Consider the following 12333-nt stretch of genomic DNA (forward strand, 5'->3'; position numbering starts at 1 on the left):
ATAAAATAAGTGGAAGAAAGTGCACCAAAGCTCAGATTTTTCAATAAAAGCTTTTCAATGCTCTTATCTAAAGTATTAAGTTCTTTTCAAAAATAACAGGTTTATGGTGCTCCCTACATGTTTGGTCCACCTGTTGGGCAACTCAGTACTGAATCAGTTAGATGATGTGGCATGAGGACAGACAGGTCAAGGACTGGGGAGGACAAAGCCCTGTTGGGTACATGCCAACCAGGAAGAGAAGGAGGTCGGGGAAAGACATGACTGTGTGGCTCCATCTCCCAGACTTGGGGTACTTTGATCCCCACATGGTGTGTCCATGACCCCCACCTCAGTTGGCTTCCTGCTCATCACCCCCCATCAGCGTCAGGGCCATCACTCGCCCGCACACACCTGTCATTGACGAAGGAGAACATGAGCAGCCTCTGCTCGATGAACCACTTCCACTCGGGGTTCTCATTCTGCAGGTCTCGGTAGTTGTCGTTGGAGACGATGACTCCGTCCTGCTCGTAGGCCACCTTCACGATGTAGCGGTCATCGTAGCAAACCACCCGCCTGCCGCTCACCCTGCGGGACGGGGTGTACACCAGCACCGCCTGCCGCTCCAGCTCCTCCAGCACGTGCCGCTCTGGGGGCCACAGGGCAGACAGGGCTGCACACACTGCCTTCTCGGAGAACGGCCCCCCAGGACCACCCAAGGTCAGGGAGCACAGTTCCTGGCCAACAGCCCAGAGATCCTGCATGCCGTCCCCTCCCCACTCCCCACGGTCAGATGAGGGGCAGGGAGGGTTTTCTCCCCAGCATGAGGATCTCTTCTTTCATTGTATGGAATTCACCAGCAGCCATGGTCAAGAGGGCTCTTAGCGTTTGTCCTGCCTATGTCATGACAAGGAGACTCTGGGTGGGACGTTGCAGAAAGGTTGGAGGTTAGAGTCCACCCAGAGGTGTGTGGGAAGAAAGGCCTACAGATCAATGTCCAAGAAACCCCTCACTGAAAACCCTGTGGAGCACAAATCTTCTCTGAGACACGTGGAGTCACCATGAGCCTCAAGTGACTCCATGGCAACTGGTTATGTCATGATAGGAGGCCAGAGTATGAGTCCCAAAAGGGGAGAGTAACTGCACAGAGAAGACTGAAACCATAGCTCTTGTCCTTTTGGTGGTTACCTGCCATGATGCCCCTTCAGAGAACTAGAAGCCCACCAGAGTGGACACCAGAAGCCTTCTCCAGGAGAAAGACATTCCTATTTTTCCTGGAATCCAGCAAAGCCACAGAAATTATTAGGAACCTCACAACCACTTGGAAGGCTCCTGAAGGGAGCCCTTGGCTGAGAGTCACTGGTCTGTCTCCCCTCAAGTACAAGAGACACATTCAGGAGTGAAGCATCTGTAACTGACATTTCTAACAAACAGAAAAATGTAATAGGAAGAGCCAGGGATTAAGAGTCTAACAACCTGAATTGGTCTCTATTCACTTGGAGCAAAAGAATAAGGACAGTCAGGAATAGGAGGAAGAAATAGAATGTGTGGCTAATTGCTTCCATGAACAACTGCCGCCTATGCCATGAGACCAGAAGAACTGGATGGTGCCCACCTACCATTGATGAACATTTTGATTAAAGAGCCTATATAAGAATCCTGATCAAAAGGGGGAAAATGCAGAACAGAATTTCAAATTCTCACTGACTCCAGACCTTCTGGAGCTATGGAGGGTGGATGAACTCCTGAAACTTTTGCCTTGATACAATGTTTAAACCCTAAACCAGAAATGCCCCTGAAGTCTTTTGAGCATCAAACAGTCATTCAGCTGAATTAGTAAAGAATTCCTGCCCTGAGCGTTGAGCTCTTCTGAGGTCTCTCTACATGTGATCAAATTGACAACAGCAACTGGACAGATTAGATAGGAAACTTGAGGGGCAGAGAGTTTATGTTAATGGGGAAGGAACAGCTTGGAACACTGGTTGTATAATTGGAAGAATGTAATCACTGTCACTGAATTATACATGTGGAAATTGTTGAACTGGTGTCAGTTCCATTGTGTATATTCACAACGACAAGCAAAATGAATTTGAAAAAACAAAAAACACTCTAACGGCCAAACTCTGGTCTTAGCCCCATGTCTTGGGTATCTTGCCTCTCTTTTAACCTCAGGTTTTACATTATAACATGAGGGTAAGAGTACCTCCTTTACACACATTGACTTTGGTCATGCATGTGAGAGCGCTTATGAAAACTAGAAAGATGGTGAACACATATCAGATGGTACAGATTTCACAAGCTCCTTCTTATCAGGAGCTGAAATCACACGACTGGAAGGTCTGCGTTGATTTCACTCTTGTCTTGGCAGATATGGAAAGAAAATCCCTCTACACATAAATTACTCAGACCTCAGAACAGTATTAGCATGATTCTTCATAAGGGAGCCCTGGTGGCGTAATGCCTAAGGCATTTGACTGCTAACCAGAAGGCTGGCGTTTCAAACCCAACAGCCACTCCTCGGAAGGAAGGCTGGGCAATCTACTTCCATAGTGATACCACCTCGGAAACCCAAGGAGGGGTCACTATGAGTCGGATCCAACCTGACGGCAGTGAGTGAATTAATTTTAATTTTTCATAAATTGCTTCTTCCATCGAGTCTAAGTCCTTTCCTATATGACATGGTTTCCAGACTTTGAAAAGTGCATAGTACATGTAAGTTACAAAGAGTAATAAAAAGAACACTGTGTCCTACCACTCCCTTTGAGAAGCAGAGCGTGGCCCATGCTTCATGGGAAGTGAAGTCCCATTGCCCCTTCCAGTTGGTATTATTTTATATTCCCCTAAAGATAACTAGTTTCTAAAACTGTGTTTATAATTCCCTTGCTTTTATTTTTAAAAACACATTATATATGAGTTGAATTCATAAATATAAATATTTTTACCACAATTTTAAAAATAAAACCTTGAAAAAGCAAAAACAAAAATCCACGTAAGAATGTACCTCAAAAAGAACCGTTTTCAACGTAGACTTTACATAAATGGAATTATGCTGGATATGTATGTAACTTAGGAGCTCTGGTAGCATAGTGCCTAAGGCACTTGACTGCTAACCAGAAGGCTGGTGGTTCAAACCCACCAGCCACTCCTCGGAAGGAAGATGGGGCAATCTACTTCCATAGTGATACTACCTTGGAAACCCAAGGAAAAGTTGCTATGAGTTGGGTCCAACTCAACGGCACATAACAACAACAAAAACAACTACATGTATGTAACTTGGTTTTTCCATTGAACAGTGCATAATGTTCACTGGTAGTTTTCCATGCGAGTCTCCTGGTGTGAGAGTTTCTTTGGAGTATATCTATCTCTCAGAGTGGAAATTGCTCAGCTGTAGGGAAGGGTACTTTACAAACCCACTGCCATGGACTCAATTTCGACCCATAACAACCTTATAGGACTGAGTAGAACTGCCCCATACGGATTCTAAGGCTGTAAATCTTTCGGAAGCAGACTGCCGCATCTTTCTCCCTTCAAGCAGCTGCTGGAGTCAAACTGGTGACCTCTTGTTTAGCAGCCAAATGCTTTAACCACCATGCCACCAGAGCTCCTTGGCACTTTACAAGATACTGTCAAATTGTTTTCCAAAAAGGTTGTACCCATTGACATACCCAACACAGCATATAGGACAACAGGGTCAGAATCAACTCAATGGCAATGGGTTTGGATTTTTGGGTTTTGGCAACACGTGGTATTTTCAGAGTTTTGAACTTTTGCCAACCTGGTGGATGTAAAATGGTCTCGTACTGGGGATTTATTTTCATTTCTCTGGTTACAGATGGGATTTGAGCCTCTTTTCACATGTTTATTGGCCATTCTTATTACTTCTTCTGTGAAAGGCCTATTAATGCCTTAGCCTATCTTTCTATTGGTCCTTTCTCTTTGTCTTATTAACTTGGAGGTGTTCTTTACAGATTCTGAATAGTAACCCATTGTCAGTGATACATGATCTCTCCCTATCTGAGGCTTGTCTGTACATATATTTATTTATTTATTTGATGTATTTTATTGAAATATAATTTATGTACAGTGAAATACAAAAAAACTAAAGTGACAGGGGTCAATGCATTTTTTTTTCTTTTTTCTTTTTTTTTTGCTGTGTTCCCTCCCCTCCCCTACCACCCCTGGCAACCAACAAAGAAAATTTCCCTCCATACATAAACCTTTCCTTGACCCTCCACAACAAAAACTAATACTATATTTGTCCTTCTGTGATTGACTTATTTCACTCAGCATAATGTCCTCCAAGTTCATCCATATTATACGGTGCTTTGCAGACTACATTATTCTTTAGTGCTGCATAGTATTCCAGTATGTGTATATACCATAGTTTGGTCATCCACTCTTCCGCTGATGGGCACGTAGCTTGTTTCCATCTTTTTGCTATTGTAAATCATGCTGTGATGAACGTAACTGTGCCTATATCTGTTCTTGTCCTAGCTCTCACCTCTCTAGGATATATACCTGGTAATGGGATTGCTGGGTCAAATGGTATCTCCAATTCCAGCTTTCTAAGGAATCACCATATTGCTTTCCACAGTGGTTGTATCACTTCACAGTCCCACCAGCAGCGTATGAGAGTCCCAATCTCTCCACATCCCCACCAGCATTTGTTATTTTCTGTCTTGTTGAACTTTGCCATCAGTGCTGGGGTGAGATGGTATCTCGTTGTTTTGATTTGCATCTCTCTGATGGCCAATGATGTGAGCATCTCTTCATGTATCAGCTGGCCACCTGAATATCCTCCTTGATGAAATGTCTATTCATGTCTTCTGCCCATTTTTCAATTGGATTGTTAATTCCTTTGGTGTTGAGGTATTGGAGTTTTCTATAAATCTTAGAGATAAGTCCCTTGCCAGATATGTAATTATCGGCAAATATGAATTTGTTGTTGTCATTTTTATTATGTGCTTTTTCAAGGTGTTGATTTCTTTGTTCCATGTAATTTTCTATGCTGAGCTCATTTTGTTTATGAATCATGTTATCACTTCCTTCATTGCTAATTTTAGTATTTGCTGAATATTTGTGCTGGTCCTCTTTTATATTTTGATGTGAAGGTTTATCATTTTTCTTTGAGGTTACCCTGTGTTTTATAGTTTTCTTCCCAAGTTTACAACAGTCTGTTTCATCTTATAGTTGTCTTGACTTCCCTACCATCTAGAAGTTCTGTAATGGCACAGTTTTTTCCCTCTTTTTGGTTTGTAGTTGTCCTCATTTGTCAATTAATGTCTCTGGTTCCCTGTTTACAATCTTGTAGGTTTATTTACTTTGGATACTTCCATAGCTGGGTTGGTTTCCGGGTTATATCATCATGTGTGTTAATGGTCAGTTGTTGGCTATTGTTGCTTCTCTGTCCAAAGGGCTTCCTTTAACATCTCTTGTAAGGTTGGTCTATGTGGTGGTTATGTTGTGTGACAATTTGGCTGAGCCTGGTTAAGTGGCTGGGCAGCTGGTGGTAGTTATTCCCCATGATGAGACTGGCAATCAACTCCATGGTGGGATCTACCACAAGCAGCTGAGTAGCTGCCTTTGCGATGTGCTCTGCTTCCTGCATATAAGGAGAAGCCTTAGGAATGGTGTCTAGCCTATGGCACGCTTGGACCCTGCATGTAACTGTGTCTTTGCTCAGCAGCCTGCTACCCTGCCGATATTGGGACTTACAATGGACTTAAGTTAATGGCCTGCCATGTGGTTTGGAAACATTGGGACTGTGCTATTTTATTTGTCAATCTTGGGCTTCTCAGTCTCAGCAGCCTGCAGCTGTCTGAGTGAAGAAACACCTCTAGCTTCAGTGGGCTGGGAGCTGGAGGCAGAGCTGAAGCCCAAGGTCGAGGGGTTTTCACCCAGCCCCTAGAGCCTGGCACTTTGAACTTGGACTTAAAGCCTCCAAACTGTAAGAGAATAAACTCCTGTTGCTCAAGCCATCCCATTTGTGGTATATTCCTGTCAAAGTGGCACCAGGTAACCACAACAGTCTGGTTTTAACAAATTCCCTTAATTTCTGCTTATCTGGAAATGTCCTAATTTCACCATTATATTTGAGGGACATTTTTGCTGGGTACATAATTCTTGGTTGGAAATTTTCTCTGTCAGTGTTTTTATACATACCATCCCATTGTCTTCTCGCCGGCATGGTTTCTGCCGAGAAATCCGAGTTTAGTCTTATTGGTTGGTTGCACCTTGTAGGTAACTTTTCATTTTTCCCATGCTCCTCACATGATTCTTTCTTTGTGTTTGGTTTTGGTGAGTTTGATGATGATATATCTTGGTGATTTTCTTTTGGGGTCTATCCTGTTTGGTGTTCGTTGGACTTCTTGAATGGATATATTCTCATCTTTCATCATACCAGGAAAATTCTCTTCCAAAAAATCTTTGACAATTTTCTCTGTGGTTTTATTTTTCTCTTCCTGTTCTGGAATTCCCATTACACGTAGGTTATTCCTTTTGATGGTATCTCACCTGAACCTTAGGCTTTCTTCATTTTGTTTTGATCTTTTTTTCTGATTGATCTCTTTCCAAAGAAGTGTTCAGGTATTTGCCTTTAATCTCACTAATTCTGTCTTCCGTTGATTCAGTTCTGCTCTTTTGCCCATTCAATGTCTTATCTATTTCTGAAAATTTAGTATTAATCTTCTCGATTTCTGTGTGTAGATTTTGTATCATTTCTCATTTTTCATTTATTTTGTCATTTTGTTCTTGCATTGTCTTTTGAAATTGCTGTAGGGTTTTCTCTGTGTTTTCCTCAACTTTGTCGTGTTTTCCTTGATCTGTCTCTCAATTCATTGAAGATACCTAAATATAATTCCTTTGAATTCCTTATCCGGGAGTTCCAACACTGAGTCTTCTTCAGGGATGTGTTTTGGGCTGTAATCCTGGTCCCTTGTTTCTCCTGCTTTATCTTTATCTTTATTTTTATCACAGATAAAGATATCTTTATCTCTGTGATACTCTGTTGTCTGTGAGGCATTGTGGCTTTTTGCATTTATATTTAATTGGTGATTGTATGTTGATGAAAATCATGACTTGCCCATAATTTTCATTTTCTTTGTTTTGTCTGTATGTTATCTACACAAGCAGGGTATTGTGCTGTGCTACTCTATTCACTAGTTGGCAGCACTTATACACTCACCACCAGTCTCCTTTTCTGTTGTCAGCCTCTTGTATGTCCCTGCCGACCTTGGCAAACAGAGCCTATTCTTAGGTCCCTGGAATCTGAATGAGAATGCTATCACTTTAAAATCCAAAATGGTTGCCACGTGTAAAGATTCCCATATTTTTATTTTTATGGTATCCATTAATGAATAGAAGCTTTTATTTTCATGTAGTCAAATTCATTCATGTTTTCCTCCTAGGTTTGTGACTTGTTTAAAAATGTTTTCCTTACCCCCAAATGATTTCCTTCCTCTTTACCCAAAGTATATTTAAATATTGCCCAATGTTGAAAGCCACCATTCTCCATGTCAAGACCATAAAGAATTATTTGGGGGCACAACCAGTTCACAATGGAGAACTGAACACAAATATTTATCCCCCCTCCTTCTTAAAATCACACTGAAATGACAGAAAAGAAGTTCAAAATGGGAAAGAAGAACCCATAATCACATTATAAATGGGCTTGAGAACAGCAGCAAATCCAGGATTTTGACAAATTTTAGGAAACTAGAAAGTAGATGGGATCATCTTGGTAGATGCCTCAGTTTGAAGGGAGCCACAGCCCAGAATGTGCGTGAAAGGATAAAGTGAGATGGGAGCCATTTTCTCTGAAAAGTCCCAGAGGCCTGTGGAGAAGGAGTGGAGAGACAGGCAGAATCAGGTTTACTAATGGAAGGATTGCCTACAGGGCAGCTGCGTTCAGGGGTCTGGATCACCACTCTTCTTCTCCCCTTGGGCTAAAACCACCATAAAGAATATGAAGATATAACCAGGAAGAAGGAAGTCTCCTAGTGTGACTGTTGACTTCCTAGAGTAAAACGATCATCATATTGACCTTGGACTATGTGCAGGCAGAGGTGCTCAGCTGCCTGCCTGCTCCAAGCTAAAGTGAAAGCTGGCAGTCACCACAAATGGTCAGCCCTGCCATTCAGGGAAAGATCCACAAACTAGCAGAGGAAACCCACGCAGCCAAGTATATATGTAATCAATCTGATTCTTATTCACAAGTAAAAACTAACAACCAAGTACCACCAGACTTTTGAGAGGAAGATCCAATAACACATACACACACACACACACAAAAGAGGGGCTAAGAGAAACAAAGAGAACTGACCTCAGAAAAAATAGATGTAATTCATGGAACTTAAGAGAACTTTTTTTTTAAAGTCTATATTGTTGTTGTTAGCTGCCATGGACGTGGCCCCCAACTCAAGGAGACCCCATGCACAACAGGATCAAACTATTGTGATCCATAAGGTTTTTCCTGGCTGATTTTAGGAAGCAGATCACGGCCTTTCTTCCTACCCCGTCTTAGTCTGGAAGCTCCATTGAAACACGGTTAGCATCGCAGCAACACTCAAGCCTCCAGTGACAGACGGATGGTAGCTGCATTTGAGGAGCCTTGGTCAGGAATCAAACTCAGATCTCCTGCATGGAAGGCAAGAATTCTACCACTGAACCACCACAACCCTCTCAAATCTGTTTTAGTGGAAAAACAGTCAAGAGGATAATGCATCCATTAAAAAAAAAAAAAAAAAAAAAAGCATTCTATTTAAAAACTAAGAGAGAGAGACCAAGAGAAAAGCAGAAGCAAGTGGTAACCATTGCCCAAATAAAAACAAAACAGACAAACAAATCTTTGGTAAAAGGCTGGAAGTGAAAGTTAGGAAAACATCCCAGAATCACAGAGAGGCCAATCCTACCATCTAGGATGTGCTGAAATATTACAATGGTTTAGCATCTGACTTCTTAGACAGAAAACAAACAAAACACTGTTTAAACCTCAGTTTCCTATTATCTGTAGTTTAAAATAGTCTGATACAAGAATTAAAAATAAAGAATTCACTGGGTCTCAGTTTCTTTCTTCTTCTTCTTCTTTTTCAAAGTGAACACCTTGGACTAGATTTTCATTAAATAAATATTACCTGACTGGATGGATTGGGGGTGAAACTGTTAAGGATGGGACGCAGATCCAATCTTTCTGTAGAGTGCTAGAAGTCCTAAGACATGATTTTTAAAAAACTTAACAATAGAAGCTGGAGTAATTTGCTCTTTCATCTATTCAACAGCTACTCACTGACACTAGCTCCATGACAGACACTATGCTGAGTGCTAGGGCTACAGCAGTGAGCACTCATAGTCAGTGCCTTTGTGGTGAGGAAGACAGATGCCATTAAAAATAATAATAATTAAATAGATAATTGGTCTAATTATGATGAGTACTGCCCAGAAAAGGAATATAACCACTTGAGCATATCTCTGTTCCAGCATACCTCTAATGGGGGTATCAGATCTCGATGGTTCCTTCCTCCAGGATGGGACAAAAACCTTGATGGAAGTGTGTCCTCTGCCCCTGAACCAGTTCACAGCCAGCTGGATTCCCCGGCAAGAGAAGACTTCTTTATTTCCATGGCTACAAAGGGAAAACAAAGAAATCTGTTGGGACATAGAAAGGATTCCTAAAGAGTGAATTCCCCTGGAAATATTCTGTATCATAATTATATACTCGAGAGAGAGCCAAGTAAATGTGCATTTTAAAAATAGTTCATTCTATCTGTGGGCTCAGGACCATAGTTGCAGGGGACATCAAGCTCAACTGGCATAACATACTACACAAAACGTTGTTCTGCCTCCTACTTTGGCGAGTAGCGACTGGGATCTTAAAAGCTTGCAAGCTGCCATCTAGACACAATGATGGGTCTCTCCTCATCCAGAGCAAAGAAGAATGAAGAAAACCAAAACTTCATGGAAACAATTAGTCCGAGCAACTGGTACGCCATCCAATCTGCAGCCTATACGACTATAAGACCAGAAGAACTAGATGGTGCCTGGATACTACTGTCAACCACTTGGAAGGGGATCTATGTAGGAGATCCTGGATAGAAAGGGAGGACAATGTGGAGCAAAACTCAAAATCATTTGGAGAAAAAAAAAAAAGGTGGGACCAGATTTGCTGGTCCAATACAGCCTGGTGGAACCACTGAGACTATGGTCCCTAGCTGCCCTTCAGGTCTGAAATTGAACCCACACCTGTGGCTTCCAGCCAAACAATAGACAGGCATATGAGTTGAACATTTACCTTAGGTAGATACACTCCTTGGAGAGAACAATCATGGGAGAAAGAAGGGCTGCTTATGCACAGGGAGACAGCTCAGGGGGCAGGAGTACATGGAGGGATGGACATAGAGAAGAGGTAACTATCAGGAGGAAGTATGAGGAGAGATGTTGCATTGTGGTAAATTGTGGTCATTAGATAAAGTGTTGTGAACTGCTGTATGGAAAGTGAATTTGCTCTGTAAATTTTCACCCAAATCACAATAATAATAATAATAATAATAATAAAAGATCATTCTTTGCACAGCATATGTCCCTTTAACTAGAAACATGTAGCTTGTGGTAAATATGTAGAGGGGCTGGGGGTCTAAAGGGAGTGAATTCCAAGGATTAGTAACAAGATCGTCCCATTAACTAAAAGCTAATAAGGATCAAAAAAAGATCATCCAATAGAATATGGAAATTATCAAATATCATTAATATCACACACAAGTGAAATTTTGCTGAAGATAATTCAAAAATGGATGCTGCAGTATATTGACAGGGAACTTCCAGAAATGCAGGCTGGATTCAGAAGAGGATGTGGAATGAGGGTTATCATTGCTGATGTTAGATGGATCTTGGCTGAAAGCAAAGAATACCAGAAAGATGTTTACTTGTGTTTTATTAACTATGCAAAATTATTTAACTGTGTGGCTCATAACGGATTATGGATAACATTGAGAAGATGAGAATTCCAGAACACTTCATTGTGCTCATGATGAACCTGTACACAGAGCAAGAGGCAGTGTTCAGATAGAACAAGGGGGTACTGCATGGTTTAAAATCAGGAAAGGTGTGTGCCACTGTTATGTCCTTTCATCATACTTATTCAATCTGTATGCTGAGCAAATAATACGAGAAGCTGGACTATATGAAGTAGAACATGGCATCAGAATTGAAAGAAGACTTATTAACACCTGTGATATGCAGATGACACAATTTTGCTTGCTGAATGTAAAGATGACTTGAAGCACCTACTCATGAAAATCAAAGACTACAGCCTTCAGGATGGATTACACCTCAGCATAAAGAAAATAAAAATCCTCACAAGTGGACAAAAAGCAACTTCACGATAAATGGAGAAAAGATTGGAGTTGTCAGGGATCTCGTTTTACTTGGATCCACAATCAACACCCACAGAAGCATTAGTCAAGAAATCAGATGTCAGGGGACTTTGGTAAGATGGAGAAATAGGCAGACAAGTGGCACAGACCCTCTTCAACAAAGAAAAGAAAAACCAGTTGACACAGATAGAGAAGATAATCCTGGAGCCCTGAGCTTTGAAAGGAACTATACAGAAGTGGATTAGGCACCAACCAGTGGAAAAACCTGAACGAAAACAGTGAGTCCAGAGATGGTTGGAGCTGTGGACTGTCAGCTACTCTGATGGACCAACAGCATGAATATTTCCAAGTAATGTTGGGACCTGAGAATTGACCTAAAGATCAGACCTGGTCACCAAGGACTGCAGGGACAACTGCACTGGTGGCCCAAGACTAGGAAGGGAAGCAGCAAGGAGGGAGACAACCTGAGCTGTTGACTTTCCGCTGTCTGGAGAGTGCAGCCATTTTGATTGTTTACACGTGGCAGCCATTTTGGATATTTAAAGTGATTGGGAGTACAGCCATTTTGAATGTCTACAAGCAGTGGCCATTTTGGATATTTAAAGTGACCAAGGGCACAGCCATTTTGAATCTTTACAAATGGCAACCATTTTGAATTTTAAAGTGATAGCATTCTCATTCAGATCCCAGGGACCTACGAACAGACTCGGCTTGCCAGGGTCGGCAAGGACATATGAGAGGCTGACAACAGGAAAGGAGACAGGTGGTGAGTGTATAAGTGCTGCCAACTAGTGACTAGAGGAGCACAGCACAGTACCCTGCTTGCATAGATAACATACAAAGAAAACAAAAATCGTTGGCAACTCACTCCAACATACAATCACCAATCAAATATAAACACAAAAACGTCAAAATGCCTCAGAGACAACAGAGCATCACAGTCCACACAAAGAAGCAAGATAAAGCAGGAAAAACAAGGGACCAGGATACA

The 12333-nt window shown here is 41.7% G+C and overlaps 1 protein-coding gene across 1 annotated transcript in view; it reads right to left on the minus strand.

Moving 5' to 3' along the window:
- Positions 1-12333, minus strand: part of ZC3H12D (zinc finger CCCH-type containing 12D) — a 54207-nt gene that overhangs the window by 6802 nt on the left and 35072 nt on the right. Inside the window, exons 2-3 of the mRNA XM_042781298.1 lie at positions 9456-9595; positions 391-625 (exon numbers count right to left, since the gene is read on the minus strand). Coding sequence (XP_042637232.1) covers positions 391-625; positions 9456-9595 — 375 coding nt within the window. The remainder of the gene's footprint in view (positions 1-390; positions 626-9455; positions 9596-12333) is intronic.

The sequence above is a fragment of the Orycteropus afer genome, unplaced genomic scaffold, assembly GCF_000298275.1.
Source record: "Orycteropus afer afer isolate SDZICR_OR568_19922 unplaced genomic scaffold, OryAfe1.0 scaffold00101, whole genome shotgun sequence".
In the NCBI taxonomy this organism is placed as follows: Eukaryota; Metazoa; Chordata; class Mammalia; order Tubulidentata; family Orycteropodidae; genus Orycteropus; species Orycteropus afer.